This window comes from Megascapheus bottae, chromosome 17, assembly GCF_031878675.1.
Source record: "Megascapheus bottae isolate mThoBot1 chromosome 17, mThoBot2.hap1, whole genome shotgun sequence".
In the NCBI taxonomy this organism is placed as follows: Eukaryota; Metazoa; Chordata; class Mammalia; order Rodentia; family Geomyidae; genus Megascapheus; species Megascapheus bottae.
Window position 1 is genome coordinate 39,902,030 of NC_143525.1, and position 20,548 is coordinate 39,922,577.

General features: G+C 40.0%; 2 protein-coding genes across 2 annotated transcripts in view; one reads left to right on the forward strand and one right to left on the reverse strand.

Moving 5' to 3' along the window:
• Tom1l1 (target of myb1 like 1 membrane trafficking protein) overlaps nt 1–11,473 on the forward strand; it is a 38,070-nt gene extending 26,597 nt beyond the window's left edge. The window contains exons 9-16 of the mRNA XM_090351061.1: nt 445–499; nt 1,063–1,180; nt 2,667–2,763; nt 7,351–7,402; nt 8,093–8,198; nt 8,610–8,691; nt 10,298–10,362; nt 10,984–11,473. Coding sequence (XP_090207187.1) covers nt 445–499; nt 1,063–1,180; nt 2,667–2,763; nt 7,351–7,402; nt 8,093–8,198; nt 8,610–8,691; nt 10,298–10,361 — 574 coding nt within the window. The 3' untranslated portion in view covers nt 10,362; nt 10,984–11,473. The remainder of the gene's footprint in view (nt 1–444; nt 500–1,062; nt 1,181–2,666; nt 2,764–7,350; nt 7,403–8,092; nt 8,199–8,609; nt 8,692–10,297; nt 10,363–10,983) is intronic.
• Nucleotides 11,474–11,617: 144 nt separating this feature from the next.
• Cox11 (cytochrome c oxidase copper chaperone COX11) lies at nt 11,618–19,924 on the reverse strand. Its single transcript, XM_090351060.1, has 4 exons — nt 19,512–19,924; nt 14,638–14,793; nt 13,186–13,311; nt 11,618–12,563 (listed from the first exon to the last, which is right to left on the reverse strand). Exons 1-4 carry the CDS (start codon nt 19,878–19,880, stop codon nt 12,381–12,383), a joined length of 834 nt encoding a protein of 277 aa, XP_090207186.1. The 5' UTR covers nt 19,881–19,924; the 3' UTR covers nt 11,618–12,380.
• Nucleotides 19,925–20,548: the final 624 nt, after the last annotated feature.

The following is a 20,548-nucleotide window of genomic DNA, read 5'->3' on the forward strand; positions in this document are numbered from 1 at the left end:
TCCTTGGCTAAGGGAGACTGAGGCAGAAAGAGTACAAGTTTGAAGCCAACCTGAGCCACAGTACAAAGCTTTCAATAAACAAAATTAATTCCCATGTAAACAAAGATCTGGAAGAAAAATACTGATACTAATTTCTGGTGGCTGGGATGATTCATTTTGTACAAATATGATCAGGACTGGTGGAGTGGCTCAAGTAGTAGAGATCCTGCCTCACAAATGCTGGGCACTGAGTTCAAAACCCTAATACTGCAAAACACAAGTTAAAATAACTTTTAGCAAGTTAAAGCACTTTGTTCTTTCTTCATAGTAGATTATTAGGCTTGCTCTCATCATTCTGAAATCTTTGTCTTTCTTGTGGATGCAAATATTTGTCCTTATAATAATGGCTAAGTTTTGTAGCGCTTCCCTATCCATTTAAGTATTTGCGTTTTGCTATTCAAACAGGTTTACTCGAAATCAAGAGAGGCTTTTGGAGCAAAGGGGAAAGGAAGCCGCCAATGTAAGTGATTAGAAATGTCATAAAGTAATCAATTGAATTTTTTTTTTTTTTTCTCCAGTCCTGAGCTTGGTCTCAGGGCCTGAGCACTGTCCTTGGACTTTCTCAAGGCTAGAGCTCTACCACTTGAGCCTCAGCACCACTTCCGGCTTTTTTTCTATATATGTGGTACTGAGGAATCAACCCCGGGTCTTCATGCATGCTAGGCAAGCACTTTAACCACTAAGCCAAACTCCCAGCCTCAATTGAATATTTTTATACTGTACAGTAAGAAGCAAGGCTTACCTACAACCAATCTTTAAAAAGAGATACATTTTAACAAAGTTCAAGTGATTCAGGTGATAGTATTGATTTGCCTTAAATTAGAAGTCCTAAGAAGCATCCCAAATTAAGCAGGAACCCATACTCTCCTTTGCCAAAGAATGGGAGTACCTTGGAATGCAACTCAAATCGGCTCCTACCTTCTCCAAAGTCAAGTTTATGTGGAGATATAGCCATAATGAGCTTACTGTTTTCTGAGTTCTGTTTTTTTGTTTGTTTGTTTTGTTTTTATGTTTCCTTTTCAGACTGCCAGTGAGCCTTCGGCTCCATCTTGTGATCTCCTGGACCTCAGTCCAAGCTCTCTGGTGCCTACACTGCCTCAAGGAGAACTCAGCAACATGAATGCTCAGTTTTCAAACTTAAGTAAATAAGCATTGGGGACCTTTTCACACCATTAGAAGAGCTTGATTTGAAATGGGGCTCTGGTTCTTAGTGTCATGATTAAATGCCTCCAGAGAAGGAGGAAGTCAATTTGAGTATCAGAGAGTTCTATCAGGAGATGTAATTACTTCCTGGCAAATGGCTGGTCAGACCCTTTACAGGAATGGGGAGGGGAGGTCTTTGAAACTCATCCTGCTGGCTTAAACTCTCCTGAAATTTACCCTAGCATACTCAATAGAGGTTGCCCAGCTCATAGCCAATACTTCAATCCCCCAGGAATCCACATATTATTAACCCATATATTATTGGTGGTAGGTTTCTCTGGTTTACCACAGCATTAATTAAGGGACTCAGTTGTATACAGAGGAATTCAGGAATTATGAATCATCATCCATGTGGTGGTGGAAAGGAAATATAGAGGGAGTCAGAGTCATAAAAGATGAAAAACCAGTTCTGCCACAATTAAGCTCCTAACCTGTGAAACTCTTTTATAATGATTTCCTCAAGGGGTTGCTGTGAAGGTAAAGGAAATTATGTTTAGACAACTGATTATAGGCTTGGGGCTATTGGTCTTATATAACTATTTGTTCTAACAAGTTCCAAAATAAGAACAGTGAGAAATGCTAAGATCTAGTTGTGGTTTTTCTCTTAGATTATTTAGTGTTTTCAGAGCAAAAATATTCAGTGGCACTGAATTTGAGGTTTTCTTAGAGCTTGCTTCACTTCTTTTAAAATATTGCCTGCTTGCTACATAAATTAGGAAGGTTTGTGGAGGGTTGTATTGGAGGGTTTTCTCTGTTTTTGTTTTTGTTTTTTGGATTTGTGTCTGATCTCTGTGTATATGTATGTTCTGGGGCTTGAACTCAGGTCCTGGGTGTTGTTCCGGAGCTTTTTTGCTCAAGGCTAGTACACTCCTACTGGAGCTACTGCACTAGTTTTGGCTTTTTGTAAGTAGTTTATTGGAGATACAAGTCGCCAGGACTTTCCTGCCTTGGCTAGCTTGAACCTTGATTCTCAGATCTCAGCCTTTTGAGTAGTTAGGTTTAGAGCCAGGAGCCACAAACATTTTCAAGAGGGAGAAGCATTATTCCCTTTGAGGTACCTCACTTGATACTATGGGAAGTTAAGACCTTAGAAGTTAGGGTAGAGCTCTGTATAAATTACAAGCTTTTATTGTTTGTACTGACTAAAACAAGAGATAAGATTTTTAAAAACCCAACAAAATAGTATATGGTTCTTTTAGAATACTCTCTTTTCATTGCAGAGAATAATTCTAGTCTTTCCATCCATTTCTCTTTCTCCTTTCCCCCATAAATGATGTGTTTTAATCTCCTTTAAGGAAAATCCTATTAGTTTTATGTCTAAATTAATCTATTTATATTTATTTGTTGGTTTGCTGTGGAAAACATAGCATGACAACTCATGGGTAAAAAATGTTTTAAAGCCCAAACTCCATTTTCTGTTCCAGGTTTCAGCTCTCCAAATCCTGTTGTAACAAACAACTTGAATACTGGTCTTTATCCACAAGTGGATTTGTTAGCTTCAGAAAATACAGAAATATCCCTGTAAGTATATCACTAACACTGTGGAACTAGAAACAAGATATCATATTCGCGCTTAAAAGCACATGATGGACCCAATTACAAATAGTGTAGACTTTAGAAGCAGACAGATCTTGGAATCATTCCTGCTTCCCATAAATTATGAGTCTTATAATTGGATTTTAGCCATTGGGAACCTTCCATTTCCCTTCTAAGAATACTTTCTAGGAATCATACAACAATGTATGAGAAACAATGTATTAAAAAATTCCTAATATAACCATTATCATGTTACACAAGGGATAGTAATAAACTGTCTCCGATATTTCTTAGTGGTAACAGGAGATGGAGGAAAACAAAAGACAGATAGAGACAAAAAAAAAAAAAAGAGATTTTCTTTGCCCTGATATTTGCTTTGTAGTCATATAATCACTCTAGTTATATTTTTATTAGTGTTTGAATAATACATCTTTCCTCATCTTAAATGTTTCAAATATTTGTCATTTCTTGTAGGTAGCATATTGGGTAATTCACTTTTTATGTGTTTTCATAATTTCTGGCTATATAATTCCTGGTTTTAAATTGATGTGTTTAGACTCCTTATATTTAATAAATTGTGCATTGGATTTAGGTCTACCATTGCATAATGTGCTTACTGTTTCTTCCTTTTTCTTCAGATCAGTTATGCCTTTTTCAGATTGTTAGAATGTTTTCAGAATTCCACTTTAGTTCATCTAATATGGCTTTGATTGTATCTTTGTACGGTACATGTATATTTATGTGTATACAGAGAGTGAGGGCCTAGCTGTAGTGAATGCAGTTTAATTTTGTTGTTGTTGTTGGTGGTGGTGGTGGTGGTGGGACTTGAAGTCTGGGCCTGGGCTCTTCAGCCGCAGCGCCACTTCCAGTTTCCTAGTGCTTAATTGGAGATTAGAATCTCACGGATTTTTGTGCCGGCCTGGCTTTGAACTGTGATCCTCAGATCTCAGCCTCCTGAGTAGTTAGGATTACAGGCGTGAGCTACCAGTACCCGGCTACAGTATACATTTTTCAGTCTAGGTAATTAGCATTTAACTACTTGAAATGAAATGTACAAATTATATAGTCTCTTTTTATGTTAATTATCTTATATCTCTTTATTAAAAAACTACCAGTAGACCATATTTTAATTTTCGTTTGCACCTTTCAAGTATAAGAACTCAAAAAGCGAATAAGTCTTATATCTATCCAATATTTTCTTTTCTCTTCTCAATTGAGTTATCCCCTCTCTGTCCCTCTGTCTCCTCTCTCTCTCTCTCTCTCTCTCTCTCTCTCTCTCTCTCTCTTTCTCTCTTCCTCTCCCTCTCTCCCTCTCCCTCTCTCCCTCTCCCTCTCTCTCTTTCTCAAATTCTCTTAGTTCTATCAGCAGGAAAGTCTTCTATTCCTTCTTCAAGTATTTTATCTTTGTTCCTGAAGGGCAGTTTCAGTAGAACATAGAATTCTGGGTTTGCACTTGCTTCTTTTTGCATATCTAAACAATTGTTCCACTCATAGTCTTCTAATATTTCTAATACTTTAATAGCTTATATAGTTTCTAATGGGACATCTACATTGATTTGAAGCATTGCTCTCTTGATAACTATTGTGTTGTATTTTCTGGTTTCTTATTTTCATCTCTATTTTTGAATAGTTGGTGATGTCTGGGCATAATGTCTTTCAGTTTATTGGAATATATTAGCTACCTGCATAGGAACTTACACAAATTTGGTGGTTTACCAACTAGAGGCAAGAAGTCTGAGAATCTATTCTTCATGTTCCAATATCTTCTGACTTATCACTCCTTGGCTTCTCCAGGTGGTCCTTTTCCTATGTGTCTCTAATCTGACTGTATGTGTAGCCCTACAATATAATACAATGTAATATCCTCATTTCAAGATCTTTAATTCTATCTTTGGATTTTTTGTTTTGTTTTGTTTTATTTTTTCTAAATAAGGCCACATAGTTTTCAAATTATGACTTGGATGACCTTGGAGAGGGGGGAGCTAGCATTTAATCTATAAATAGAACTAGAATATAGGGATTTATGGCTTTCACTAAATTATGAGATTTTCTTTATTTCTTTTCTTTTTGAAAATGAATGCTGGGGTTTGAACTTAGGGTCTCACTCTTGGTTGGTTTGCTTGATAGGCTGGTATTCTAACGCTTAAGCCATGCCTCCAGCCCTGTTTTACCATGGTTATTTTGGAAATCGAGTCTAATGGACTTCTCTGTCATCTGCCTTTGAACTGCAGGTTCAAAGGAGATTCTCAGGAGATTCCCCAGATCTCTGTCTCTTAACTAGCTAGAATTACTGATTAGAAACACTGGCACCCAGTAGACCTTTATTTCTTAAATTTTTTTCAGCATTATACACTGTCTGCTTTCTTCTGGGGCTCTAATGACACATTATTAGATCTGTTTTAGATCAGAGGTGAGTTAGATTTTGTTAATTTCTTCACTTTTTTCCCTCTTTATTGTTCACATTGAATAATTTCTGTGAGGTGTATTCAAGTTTGCTGGGTTTTTTTTTTTTCTGTTCATTTTGCTGGGAAGCTTAATCTGTAAGATTGAAACACTTCATTTTTTGTCAACATATATTAATTGCATAAAGGGGTTTCATTGTGATATTACTATGCATGTTTTTCACTTTTAAAATTTCTGCTTTTTAAAATAATATTGACCCATTCTTTGCTGAAATTTCCATTTTTTTTGTAGCGTCAAAAATTGCTCCTTAGAGCATCTGATCAATAGCTGCTTTATAAATTTCTGTGAGATAATTCCAACATCTATGTTCTCTAGACATCCATTTATGTTGATTGTCTTCTTAATGTACTGAAATATTTCTGGTTCTTTATATGCCAGTAATCTTGGATTCTCTCTTGGCATTTCTGTTGCTTACTATGAAATTCTTTTTTTTTCTCATATATTTTTATTGTAATTAATAGAAAGGTTACATTATATTCACCAGATAGAAGGTGCATTACTTCACAAACATTAATACCCTTTCTCATGTTTGGGTCCCCATTTCCCTCCCCTCACCTCTGCCCCTCATCTTGTTTTCCCCCTCCCTATCCTATTTCAAATAACCAAATAAGCTTTTATACAATATATCAGATAACAAGGTAAAATACTGTAACAATATGAGATAATCAAGGGACAGCAAAAGAGATGAGAGATAACATAGTACATTAAGGACAACAGTCACTCATTATATGGCTTTTGTTTCTCTATCCTGGAGATCCTTTCATTTAGTGTTATACTATATGGCCTTATGTATCTAGGTTTTGCTCTATTGTAAATCTCTGCTAGGAGAGCCCAAGGTTTCTTACTATGAGATTCTTAACCTTCATTTAATGTGTCCAAAATGTTGATAGTTTGATTTTAGTAATCAAACGACTTGGTTAATGTGACTTTCACTCTGCCTCTGTGGATTGTGGCTTTGAAATCCGTTAATTTTTTTTAGAGCCTGTGCAGTACTGTTTGAATCTACTTGCATCAACCAGTGGCTAATCTAAGGTCCAGATAGCAGGGTTGTGTTTAGTTCTCAATGACTTTGGCATCCTGATTGATATGAGCTGTGAATACAACAGATCAAGCCCAGGTTTTCATAAACAACTTTATGACTCCTTCCTTCCCTCCCCCAGTTCTTCTATTTTTGTGGTTTCTCTGACACTTGCTGATATCCTTTGCTCTGTAATCAGGAAGCTAGAGTAGTATTCACTAGCCAGTTATACCATATAGCCCTCTATTGTGATGTGCCTGTGGCCAAACAGCAGGGCAGAAATAACAGAAGTTCTCCCCATTCTCTCAGGATCAGGTAGCTCTAATAAGGGAAAGGAAAAGTTCCTGCTGTCTGTCACAGCAGCCACACACAGTTACCTGTGGTTTGAGATGTAAGGACAGGCATAGCTAGAACATTATGATTTTCCTTTCCAGCTCCTTGGGGGAAAATAATAGTGCTTCTCTTGGAGCTCTGCCCTAACTGGTGGTGGGGGCTTAAGAGAAAGAGACACAGAGAGAGAGAGACAGAGAGACAAAGAGAGGGGGGGGAGGAGGGAGGAGGGAGGAGGAGGAAAGAGGCGCGAAAGTACGGAGAAAAAAAAGAAGGGGAGAGGAGAGAGAGAAACAGTGAGAATTCACCTTTCTCAAAATAAGTGGTTGGTATTTTCATTGTTCTTAAATGGTTACTTCATACATTCTGTGGGGGAAAAGAGGATAACGTATTTTATTAATCCATCTTACCCAGCACTGGAGCCACCCCTGCCCCCTTGCTTTGTAACCTCTGCTCTCTTCTACAAAGTGATATGGCTATAGACACTCTAATAAAAAGACTAAGGTTCTTCTCCTATTATTGTGCTGTGCACACTTCAGGGTCTCAGGACCACCACTGGCCCAGGATAGTGCTTTATAACTTCATTCTCTCTGATCTGTGGGCTTCATAACTCAAGTATGGAAACCAGAAGATAATCATTAGAAGTATTTTATGCAGTTTGAAGGTGTGGAATCTTGATTTTAGGCTAGGAAAATCATCTTACTTTTTGCATTTGTGTTCTCACTGTAGGGTAATCATGCTGTGTTATCACACTATCCTAGGTTTGCCCAAAGGACCTGCCAAAATCTCACCTCAAGTCACACCTATGATAATGTAAGTAACACAATCCTTTTCTGGCCTTTAGCCAAATTATCATGGCCCAGAGCAATGGTTCTTTTTACTCATGTTTATGAATAAACTTTTGTTTATACTGTGTTGATGTAGCTCTTGTTAAGGGTTGTATTTCCTTGTACCTTCTTAATCTAAGATGGACGAGTGATACTTCTTTTAGAAAAGATAATTCGGTGGGCTAGAGATATAGCTATATGGTAGAGGTAGAGTAGTATTTACGTAGGATGCACAAAGCATGAAATCAGACAGAAATGTAGAAAATTTTCCAAGCAATTTTTACTTTAAAAATAAAATAATGCTGGATCAGTGGCTCATGCCTGTAATCCTAGCCACTAAGGAGACTGAGATCTGAGGATCACAGTTCAAAGCCAGCCCAGACAGAAAAAGTCCATGAGACTCATTTCCAATTAATGAAAGAAGAACCAGAAGTGGTGCTGTGGCTCAAGTTACAGAGTGCTAGCTTTGAGCAAAAGGAGCTTAGGGACAGCGCCCAGGCCCAGAGTTCAAGTCCCAGGACCGGCAAAACAAAAATTCAAAGTAATATTTAAAATGACTGTTCTTACCCAGTTGAAAGCCTCTGGCTTTTGGCACAGTGACACTTGGAAGCCAAAAGATCTAATAATAAAATTGCCTAATGTGGAATGTGTGCTTGAACAAGTGTGCTTTCTTCAGTTGCCAGAAGACTCAAATTCAGTATTACTGCAGCCAGTCAGCCTACAGACCATCACAGCAACACCATCAAACCAAAGGCCGCCACCCTTGCCCAGCAGTCACCCAGGTATGAGAGACCTCATTATTTGCATCCAGTAAGGAAACTGGTGGGCATATCTCTTCTGCTAGGAATCTATAAGGAAGGGAAAACAAATGGACAGACAAATGCATTTTCAAGCTATACTGAGTAAATTCAGGGCTGTGATATCATTGTATTATAAAAATGTGTTAAACGGAATGCTATATTTGAGACACTAAGGTAACAAAACTTTGACATTTAGAAATCTTTTATACATAGATTTGTTGAACTTCAGAGCACCTGAACACTCATCTGCTTGTTTGAGTTGTATTTCTTAGAATCTTAAGATTCCAAGAAGGCTTTAAATTAAAAATTAGATTTGTTGCACTACGTAAGATACTGCGTATACTCTGTGACAAGCTTACTATATATTAACTGGTCTATTTTTTTCACCTAAAGCGATGATAAACAATGATACCCAGCCACGTAATTACTACGAGGTAATGGAATTTGATCCTTTAGCTCCTGCCGTTACCACAGAGTAAGTGATTTATAAAACAATTGTTTTTTTGTCTGGTTCCCTTTGATAGCAGAAGCTACCCTAGCTTGGTTGTATGTACATTTAATTTTATTTGGGTCTTGACAAAGATTGATGACTTTATTAAACATGATTTATGAAGTGTTATGGTGGCTGTTGTTTTAATGGTCTTACCACTCACAGCCTGTGACTGAACAGTAAAAGTGTTGGGGTTGCACATTAAAAAATAACTGGAAACAGCATGTGCATTTGTGGATTCTCAGCAGATGTCTTCTCAGAAAGCCAATTTGTAGCTTGAGAAGGGCACTGTATACTATACTGATGAACTAAATTAGTATCACAATGACATAGTATTTTGACTGTTCCTTGTTAATTTAAGAAAATGTATGTATAAGAACTTTTTAGTGTTTACCATATATGAAGATGAATAAAAATATAAAATGAATAAAGGATTAAATAATTTTTAATCTTAAATCCTTAAGACACCATTGTTTTATGACTTCCTGTCAATCAAGTGTATACTAGATGAAAAGCACATCAGAGCACTGAGTGATAGAAAGGTACCCCCCCTACTAAATTGTTGAAAATGTTCAAGTATATGGAAACTGCTGTTCAATGACTGGCAACCGGCAAGCTGTATCTTGCCTGAGATTGCAATTTATAAGGTTTAAATACATGCATCATTGCCAACAACGAGCTGGACTATCTGAAAACAAAATCTCTGCAGTTGTTTCGGATACTGTGTAGCACCAGTGAGATGGGGTAAGAAGCTGTCTCCTGGTCCAGACATGCCCCCTCACAGCCCCCATGTCCCACGGGTGCCATGGCTAGACCTTTGAAGCTTTGAACAGAACCTCATTTACATCCTTAAATACTTCTCAATTCTGGAATCAGCTGCAGATTAACGTTAGTGGATTTAAGAATCCAATAAATGTTCTTTTCCAAATGCAAGATTTATGAAGATTTATGTAACCTAGGGAGGTTACATTGCTTGCTAAAGTAGATGTATCACTAAACATATCCATGGTTTAAAGGAACGGGCTTTAAAGTTGGTATACTTGTTAGAACTTACATGCTATGTTCCTGCATGGAAGAAGGTAGAATTTTTTTCTATTCCATTTAGACTAACTAGGTATGGCTGTGGTACTACCACAGGTACTGAGAGTTGAGAACACTAAAGACCTGGGGAACACTATCCCTGTGATTCTTTGTAAGGACTAAAGTGGCTCAGTTTCTTTGGAGGTCTGCTGCATTTCAGAAAGCTTTGAAAGAAAAGCACAAAGTCTTGCAGAAAAGTTCTGGACTTTTTATATCAGGTTGTTCATAAGCCCAGGATAAGAATTCTTGCTCATTTTTCCTTTTAAATCACAAAAATGTCTTAAAAGATACCTTTTAAAAAAAAAAGCATACTTAAGAATTGCCACATTGGAACTTAAGAAAACTAGAAACCTAAGCTTTAGGACAAAGACCTTTGTTTCTAGTCACTAATGTTCCCTGACTTTCCCCAAGTAGTCCCATATTTCTAAACAAGGTTCTAGCAATTTAAAAGCAGTATAGTACTTGGATATGAAATAACTTTTGTCATGTTGGCTTTTTTTTTTTGTTTCAGAGCTATTTATGAGGAAATTGATGTTCACTGCCACAAAGGAGCTAAAAGTCATAGAGACCGCTGAGGTACAAAAATTAAATTTATACAACTTATAGTTCACAAACCTTATCATCCTTACATCATTGTCACTTTTTTAATATCATTTACACATTCTACAGAACACCAGAGCCTAAAAAGTGAGTGAAACATGAGTTCTGCATGACTCAAGCAGTAATTAACTATTGTTCACTCGGGAAATACATAAATTTGTAATCTCAATTACACATGAACTGTCTTGTCTATTATAAATCTTGCCCATTATAAGAGCAGAAGTTGGTTTCTGACATAGAAATCTTAATGCCAATTGGCATTCACTAGCAGGCTTTTGAAACCAGGCAATTGACTTAAAGGTACAGTCAATACCTGTAAACTGGTTACCAGTAGAACCCATTCAATTTATTGTACTGTTCATCCCATTTATTTGTGAATGAATGCCCGGTCTCCAGTGACCTGTTAACTTTATTTTCTTCACATTCTCCACCACAGAAGAAGCATACACCTTCTTTTCCTCTACTTTCCATTGGCTCTCCAGCCTCCCACTAGAAAGAGTGATCAAGGAGATGGTCAAGATAGAGACTGTCCATTTCTTCTCCTCATTTTAGGTTAAAGTAAGATGATCTAAAGAATAGACTCTGTTCTACTTTCAGGCCTGGAAGATAAGAAAGAGCTACCACATTATGAAGATCAACGTGGGCTACTTCTCTTCTTCATCATGACATTTTGACAGAAGAGCAGCAGTTCTGGAGTAACGTTTGTGGCTCCTGTCAATGGCTTAAGATTGATTTCCATACAAGTTAGTTGTAAGAAATACTCAAACTTCCCAAGAAGGAAAATTGCTTAGTACTTAGGCCAACCTACACTCTTTTATGTTGCATAGGACTTCCTACATAGAAAACGCCAAGACATAACTTATGAGAAGAATAGATGAGGAATATTCTACTACAAAATGATTCTGAATACATGTAAGCAAGAAACGTGAGAACCTAAATGTATAATTCAGTAAGGATGAGTGCCTTCTTTCAACTAACACTGAATGTAAAAGTCAATTTGCACTAGTTTTTAAATATTGTTTAGAATTGTTGTAAAGACTTGATGATTGTATTTTAGTTACATTTCAAGTGCCCTGAACCAAGTCACTATTTGCATCAGGTGGCTTTTTCATATGATTCTTTGTAATGCTAAATGGTTTTTTCCTTATACCATAATTAACATCTCTATTTGGAACAAAGACGAATGGAAAACATTCAACTGTGCATCCTCTGCATAAACAACAACAACAAATTACTATTAAAATAATTTAATAATCTTTGTTTTACAGTTTTGTTTTCAAAAGAACTTTGACATCAGCATATCCCCACAATCCCATCATTATGTTTTAGTATTAAGACTTGGAACTATGCAGGTAAATGCTAACACAGCTTAATATATGTAATCCTTGCATTTTATTTCAATAATACCACCATAATTTCCAAATCATTATCTATTCAGTACTCTGAAAGTAAAACAGCCCTGGATCTTAAAGTTAAAAAAAAAAGAACAAAAAACAAAACTTAGTCCTCAATGACTTCTCTCTTCTCTTAAGAGTATTTAGTGGCAGTTCACACTGAAGGAAATGAGCCGCCAAATACTTTGGTGATAGCAAAAAAAAAGCAGCCAACAGTTCTGGCCTCGGGCCAAAACCACCTAGAGCATGCATTCTTCAAAAGTTTTTCAGATTCCCTGCTAAAAGTATGAAGGGTTACTAATCAAACTATAGAATTAAGCTGGACTACCAAATGCATGCATATATATGGTATAAATCGGTTCCTTTTAATACTATCAGTGTGTTAATAAACAGTCAAATATCCTTCATAGGCATGTTGGTTTCTTATGATACAAGCAGAGCCTATTAGTTTTAAGGGGGATAAATTAAGGAAAAAAGAAAAGCAGAACCATTTAAAAATACAAGCTTCAATTTACATGATTGTAGAATATTCTCTTCAGAGAAGGCAGGATACATGATTTTTCAAAAATCACAAATCTGAAGCAGGTCTTGGCTGATGCTTCAATTGTAACCTGGAAGTGGCAAGGGCTGCCCTTCCTTTGCTTCAAAGAAAGTGTAAGAAAGAGTGATGAGGTCAACATTCACCATTCTTGGATCTTCGGCAAATTCCGGATCAATGTAAAAAAACACTGGCATATCTACTTCCTCTTGGGGATTAAGCCTTTGTTCTTCAAAACAGAAGCACTGGAAGTTACAGAAAGATATTTGTTTAATACCACTTCTATGCTAGTACCTAAAACAAAGCAATGAACAAAGGAATAGTTCATCCTGTAAGTTCTGTGATGGGAGGAATAACACCATCTTTTCATTTCAACTGGGTTTAGATTTAAGGACTGAGAATCAAACTAATCTTTTTTTTTTTTTTTTTTGGTTAGTTGTATGCTTGAACTCTGGGCCTGGGCACTATTCCTGAGCTCTTCAGCTCAAGGCTACCGCCCTACCCCTTTGAGCCCCAGTGCTACTTCCAGCTTTCTAGTGGTTAACTGGAGATAAGAATCTCATGGCCTTTAGTGCCTGGGCTGGCTTTGAACCACAATCCTCACATTTCAGCCTCCTAAGAAGCTAGGATTACAGGCGTGAGCCACCATGCCTGGCTGAGAATCAAATTATTCTTAAAAACAAGATATTCACTTGGTTAGGCTTTTACTCCCTACATAGCCAAGTATAAATAATTGTAGAAACAGCTTCAAGCTGAAAAGAAATGACTGTAGATATTACTAGTAACTACTATGGCTGTGTAAGAAATTTCATATTAAACAGTTTCTTGGACCTTTATCACACTGTATAATACATGTTTTCAGTTTACCTGGATTTTATTGAAATATTGCCCAGCTTCAAATGGTACAACATTATATGTAGAAATTCCAATTATTGGTTTGTCAGTAGGATTCTTAGCTTTATAAAATGCTAGTGCAGTCTCTCCTGGGACCACCTGTTTAGAGTATACAGAAGCAACACTTTAAAATACACATGGTTCCTTTTTGTCTCTACTAATCATATTTTCCATTACTCATGTAATACTTATCTAAATTAAGATTCACTAAAATAAGTTGTGACTATTACCCACAAACATCAGAATTTTAAGTCAATGAAGAAAAAATGCTGTTCATGGATTACACTCTTCTATATCTGAGGCATTCAAGCCAATCATCTGCAAATTACGTTATTTAAAGCGCATGCAAGGATATGCTAAACCTATCACAGCCAGTGTCAAACTTTTTTTTTTCTTGCTGGTCCTGGTGCTTGAACTCTAGGCCTGGGCACTGTCCCTAAGCTCCTTTTGCTCAAGACTAGACTCTACCACTTGAACCACAATGCTACTTTTGGCTTTCTCTGCGATTAGCAGATGAGTCATGCAAACATATGGTCTTACTGTAGTACAATGTAACTTATTGTTTAATATGATCTAAATATTTGTTTTTAAAGTCTTAAAATTTTTTTCTTGCTAGGATGCTAGCTCAGTTATAGAGCACTTACCTAATTTGTATAAAACCATAGATTTAATGCCCAATGCAATCATACCCCCATTTTTTTTTTTACAAGAAACAGGAATATTTTTGATAAAAATCAATCAATTACTCTGGGTTTTTACTAAGACCAAAACTCTTCTTTCCCTTGTGTAGCTGGGATTACAAGCATGCACCACAACTAGCTCATTTCCTGGAATGAAACTGCACTATGTTTTTGCCTGTGCTGGTCTAAAACCATGGTCCTCCCCATCTTGTCTTTAGAATAGCTATGTTAAGAGGCAGGAGCCACTCCATCTGACCTCCAGTAAGGGACTTTTTATTATAGCCAAATGATTGTCCAGTATCTACGCCTAAGGAAAAGTCAGAAGCCACTTAGCATGTTAGGTACTGCTAAATCCCACACTGGTAACCAGAGAACTGCCAGGTCCACTCTTAACAGTAATAAAAATAGATGACATTTTTTTCCTCCATGGTTCCAAGATGACTTTTTCTACTGGACACTTACAAGTCAAAATATAATTTGGTGTATGAGTGCACACCTGTAATCTCAGCACACAGGAGGCTGAGGCTGGCCTGGGATACCAGTGATACTTGTCACAAAGCAAAGCAAAATAAAAGGTTAAAGCAGAGCAAGTAATTTTAAAATACTAAGAGTCCATAAATGGCTGAATGGAATCATTTGTGAAACCTTTTAGTATTTTGAAATATAATTTAGATGAAAGTTGTTATGGCAAAAAGAAATTTGCATTGTAGCAAGGTATAATCGAATGGCTGCATTAGTTACTCACATATATTTCTGTCTGCTGAGGTCTAAAGTTCCACTGGAGACTGGCATGCACATCCGCATTGAAGGTCACCTTAATGATCCGGTCCTTAACAGGCACCATGTTTTCAATCTGGTCTGATGCATGCCCCGCGACTGCTGATCCACCGAGGCCTGTAGTCTAAAGAACACTAAGTCAATACTTTTAGAAATTGGTCCACTTATTGAATAAAATGAAAGACTTTAAAGACAACTTAATATTCCAACTGAAGCCAAGTTTATTCGTTATCACTGACCATTTCCTATACCTAGCAATAGTTTGCCCTCTTGGGAGAGGGAAAGGACAGGGAGGGGGGAAAAAACCTGTTATTTCTTACTGGCTTTTCAGCAATCCCAAAGTTATTATCTGGTATTGTCAAAAATGAATCATTTGGGAAAATCAGATTATACAGATAAACTAGTGTCAGGAATGGCACAAAAATCACTAATGCTACAAGATTTTCCTGCTTAAATCTTTTTTATTTGCTTGTTATGCCGTTTCTGGGGCTAGAACTCTGAGCCTAGGCACTGTCCCTGAGATGCTTTTGTTCAAGGGAAGCACTCTATCACCTAAGCCACTTCTCTCTTTTTTTTAAGTAGTTTATTAGTTTTATTAGGTTTTTTTTTTTTTGTAGTTTATCAGATTCTCACTGATTTTCCTGCCTGAGCTGGCTTTAAATCACAAGCTTTAGATCTCAGCCTCCTGAGTTGAGAAGTTAGGATTACAGGTGTTAAGCTGCTAGCACCCCTCCTTTAATCTTTTATTAAACATACTTCCCTTTATTGGGAGTAATTAATTTTAACTACTATTTATGACCTTTCATTACAAGATCTCGTCATATTAATGAAAACAGTAATATCTCACGTTTCTTTGATCCTGTCTGATCCACTTCCATATCATATCTTTTATAGTCCAAACTAATTTGTAAGTTTTTCTTCTATAGTCTGCTTTTCTAAGGTCTATTTTTCCAGGCTAGTTAACGTTATCATTTTCTTACATCTCTATTTAGATCTACAGTTTTTCATTTTTTTTCTAGGTAATAATAGTTAATCAGAACTGGATTTCTTTGATCACTGAATGAACCTCTCATACAGCATAAAAGTAACATGTCTGAAATTTCTTCACTGCCATTATTTTATCATCAGGTGCTCTGTTATTTTCCTGATGCTTAAGACTGTCAGAATTCTAGTTTCCAGATAATTTACCTGTTACTATACTAGGAAAAAGCATACCAAATTTGCGGCTAGGTGAAGACTCCCAGCAAGACACTATGTGTTGCTTGTTATACATTGCCTAGCTGCACTCAACTGCCATGCAACATTATCAAATGACATTTTAATACAAAAAGGTGCATCAGCGAATAAGTCTCTATATTTAAGATATATACATCATCTTCCAGTTTAAAGTGCTTTAATGTTTAAGTTTTAACATAGCTCCATTCCTTAAAGAATTTAAGTAGTTTTTTTTTTAAAAAGTGCTTTTCCTCAAAGGATTCCCTAATTTATTCTATGAGTATAGATTGTTCAAGTTTCTAAGTTAAAATTTTTTATGAAATTAAAATGAGGTTGAAAAGGTGTCACAAACTCTAGTTCTGGGACTACCTAAATAAATCTTTTTTTTGTTGTCTGTTGGGGCTCAAACTCCAGGCCTGGGCACTGTCCCTGACCCTTTATGCTTTATGCTAGTGCTCTCTCACTTTGAGCCACAATGCCCTTCTGGTTTTCTGATGTTTAATTGGAGATTGGAGATAAGAGTGTCATGGACTTTCCTGCCCATGCTGGCTTTGAATCATAACTCTCAGATAGCCTCCTAAGTAGCCAGGATTACAGACAGGAGCCACCAGCACCAGGCCTGAATAAATCTTTCTTTGGTGACATATATATATATATATTTTTTTTTCTTTTTCTTTTTTTTTGGCCAGACCTGAGCCTTGAACTTAGTGCCTGAGCACTCTCCTTGGGCTTTCTCAAGGATACAGCTCTACCACTTGAGCCACGGCACCACTTTTGGCTTTTTTCTATGTATGTGATACCGAGGACTTGAACCTGGTCTTTGTGCATGCTAGGCAAGCACTCTACCACCAGGCCAAACCCCCGGTCCCTCTTTGGTTATATTTTATATGGTCATAAAAGGAGGTCACTGTATTGAAATGATTTATATAATTCCTTATTTTTTGCTCTAAAACATTGTAAATGTTCCCGAAGTAGAGGTGTCCTTTCGAGAATACCACTATACAGTTTTAACCTTCTTGTCCAATTTGCAATGAAGGGAGTTTCAGCACTGTCAGTTGCTTCAGTTGGGGGCAGGGTTTCTCCATCTGGGCACTGATGATATTTTGGGTGTGACAATTTTTTCATAGACAGGTGGGATTATCCTTGACAGTGCAAAATATTTAGCAGCATCCCTGACCTTGACCTGTTAGATGCCAGAAGCATCTTGTCCCATAATTCTCCACACTTTAAGTTGTAACAACTAAAAAATACCTTCAAGCATCGCTAAATGTTCTCAAAGGAGCAAAAATATTCCCCCTTTAGCCCCTTGTGGAGAATCTTCAACTTTTCTAATTTGGATTTGGTTCTTATAACCTAAACAACTGGAAGTTTAGGGGCTCACACTTTGTCCTCTCTAGCCTCTGGTAATCACATTATATACACATTCAAATAGCCAAGCTTTGGCATATTCCCACATAAGTGCTGGTTTTAGTGGTATGGGCATTTCATCTTTTAAAAGGTAGGCTGGTCTCAGTAAAGCTAGGGGAGGTCAGCCCCACATTAACAATGGTGAGGAAAGAGCAGTAAACCTTGCCACGAATACTAATCATAGGATTAAGTTAGTGACTCTCCAAAACTGCTGAGAAGTATGTGAAAATTACAGATGCATGGATATAAGGTTGTTGACAGAAGCATCAGGGTTTTTAAAAGCTTTCCATATGATTCCACTATACAGCAACATTTGAGAAACCCCATCTTAAAACACTCACTGAACTCAATATACCTCTCATTCATAGCATGACTTTGAACTCAAGGTCCTATTCCCTATTCCCAGACCTAACAAGGATCTCAAATGGGCAAGACTTGTTTACCTGTATTGAAGAGCCAAAGCATGCAAAACCATGGAAAAAGTCTAGTGCTGATAATCCTAGCTACTCAGGAGGCTGAGATATGAGGACAGGCGTCCAACGCCAGCTCCAGCAGGAAAAGTCCATGAGACTCTCATCTCCAATTAATCACCAGAAAACTGAAGTGCCTCTGTGACTTCAAGTAGTAGGGCACTAGCCTTGAGCAAAAGACTCAGGGACTCGCTCAGGCCCTACATTCAAGCCCAGGACCTTTAAAAAAGTCATAGAAAAATTCAGAAAACAAGCAAAATTGGATCTGCCAGTTGTTCGTAGACATTAGTTTATCTTTAATTCAGCCACAGTACTTACTAAAATAGAGGTTGCCGCTTTCTTGCCTCTGGGATTACTAATTCAATCTGGGGTTGGGAAGAGGGATTTGAACTCTTCTCAAGATTCCTGAGTTTGGGAACCACATTCAGATGCACAGCAGTATTCCTGATCTAAAGTGCTATACTTGAGGGGAAAAAAAAACAAAAACAAAAAACAACCACAGAGGCCTTTCACCCCTAACTTTCTTCGGATCAGTTAATGCTTAGCGCGTAAACCACATGCGGTTCACAGCATGCGCAGGTTAGATAGAAAGCAAGCAAACAAGCATAGGCAGGCAGCCCGCTGGGCAAGGCAGTGGAAGCTTTTTGGTGAGGTGGAGGCTCAGCAATCTGGACAGGTCATAGAGAGGTTGGAAGAAGATTCATTTGTAGCTTTTTCCTCCACTCACACAGCCTGATGACCTTGGGCTAGTCACTGTGTAAGGAAGCCTAGCTTCCTGTCCTATAGATAACCCTAGGATAGCGTGATTGACAGGGGAGGGGGGAGGAGGATCGGTCTGCACCCCGCCCCCCGCCTCCACCGCAGGACCCAGTGATTGATGGGAGGAGGGGGGAGTCTCTGCAGCGATTGATGGGGGGGAGGAGGTCTGGGGGAGTTTCTGTAGTGATTGATGGCGGGGGGGATGGAGGGGGGTGTTTCTGCAGTGATTGATGGCGGGGGGGGGGGGGAGGTCTGGGGGAGTTTCTGCAGTGATTGATGGCGGGGGGGGGGGGAGGTCTGGGGTAGTTTCTGCAGTGATTGATGGGGGGGGGATGGAGGGGGGAGTTTCTGCAGTGATTGATGGGGGGGTGGGGCGGAGTTTCTGCAGTGATTGATGGGGGGAGGTCTGGGGGAGTTTCTGCAGTGATTGATGGGGGGGGGGGAGGTCTGGGGGAGTTTCTGCAGTGATTGATGGGGGAGGTCTGGGGGAGTTTCTGCAGTGATTGATGGCGGGGGGGGGGATGGAGGGGTGAGTTTCTGCAGTGATTGATGGGGGGAGGTCTGGGGGAGTTTCTGCAGTGATTGATGGCGGTGGGGGGAGGTCTGGGGGAGTTTCTGCAGTGATTGATGGGGGAGTTCTGGGGGAGTTTCTGCAGTGATTGATGGGGGGGGATGTCTGGGGGAGTTTCTGCAGTGATTGATGGGGGGGATGTCTGGGGAAGTTTCTGCAGTGATTGATGGGGGGAGGTCTGGGGAGTTTCTGCAGTGATTGATGGCGGGGGGGGATGGAGGGGGGAGTTTCTGCAGTGATTGATGGGGGGATGTCTGGGGGAGTTTCTGCAGTGATTGATGGCGGGGGGGGGGAGGTCTGGGGGAGTTTCTGCAGTGATTGATGGCGGGGGGGGGAGGTCTGGGGGAGTTTCTGCAGTGATTGATGGGGGGGAGGTCGGGGGGAATGGAGAGCCCCCCCCCAGGCCCGGCGGACCCCTACCTGGCAGTAGAGCCGATAGAGGGGCACGGCGGCGTAGGAAGCCCCCAGCATGCCCACGGCGGCCGCGGCCACGTAGGTGAGCAGCGTCTTGTTCCGCCGCCGCCATTCTTCCTCCTGAGCCCGGGCGAAGCGGTTCGTGCTCTTCGGCCGCCGCGGCACCTCCGCCGTAGAACCCCAGCCCGACCCCGGGCCCGGGCGCCTCCACGTCCCGAGTCGCCTCACAGCCTTCTCCGCATCCCCGGCCTCCGTCCACCTTAGCTTAAGAAAAGGTCCTACCGCCTCCGCCGTCTTCGTCCGGGCTCCAAGGTGGCCCTGGCGCCAGCCGCACCACACCACACGGCCCCATGGCCCCGGCCAGAGCCCTCCCATAACCCCCGAAAGAGCTCCCGCCCCGTCGGAGGGAGGGGTGGGACCGGAGTCAAGTCTCGCGAGGCTTGCTGGTCTCGCGATATCTGGCTTGAGCCCGCGGCTGGCTGCCTAGGCTACGGGACTCCTCAGACAGCGGGCGCTACGGAGGCCGGGCGGCCGGGGCGCGGTAAGTTCGCGTTTTTTTTTTTTCTTTTCCTCTCGTGTTTTTCTGTAACTTATCTGAGGAAAAGTGCGTTTCGGGTCTCGGCGTGCGAGTTGGTCGTCGCTCGGGATGGTGTTTTCTGATCTCCCGACGCTTCGGTCCTGGCAGCCCCGGGTGGGGTGGGGGGTGGGGTCCCCTGGGCCCTCGGCTGCCCCTCTCTCGGGAAGCCTTCCCGGGTTACCCCCGGCCCTCTCCGACACTCGGCGCCGGCAGTACCTCCGGCTCCCGCTGCTCCCGGCGCTTCTCCGCTACTTGCCCGGGAAAATCGCCACATCTGGAGGGAGCAGTGAGGAAAAGTTGGGGTCAGACCTGACCAGGGCAGGCATCTTGGTGAAAGGGGGCGCGGGCTGTAAAAAAAAGAAAAGAAATCCCCCCGAAACGAACGAACAGGAAGGATGGCACAGGGGTCAATGCTACCCCACGCTGAAGCAGGAAGCCGGCGTCCTAGGCGGGGCGTTCCTGAGCC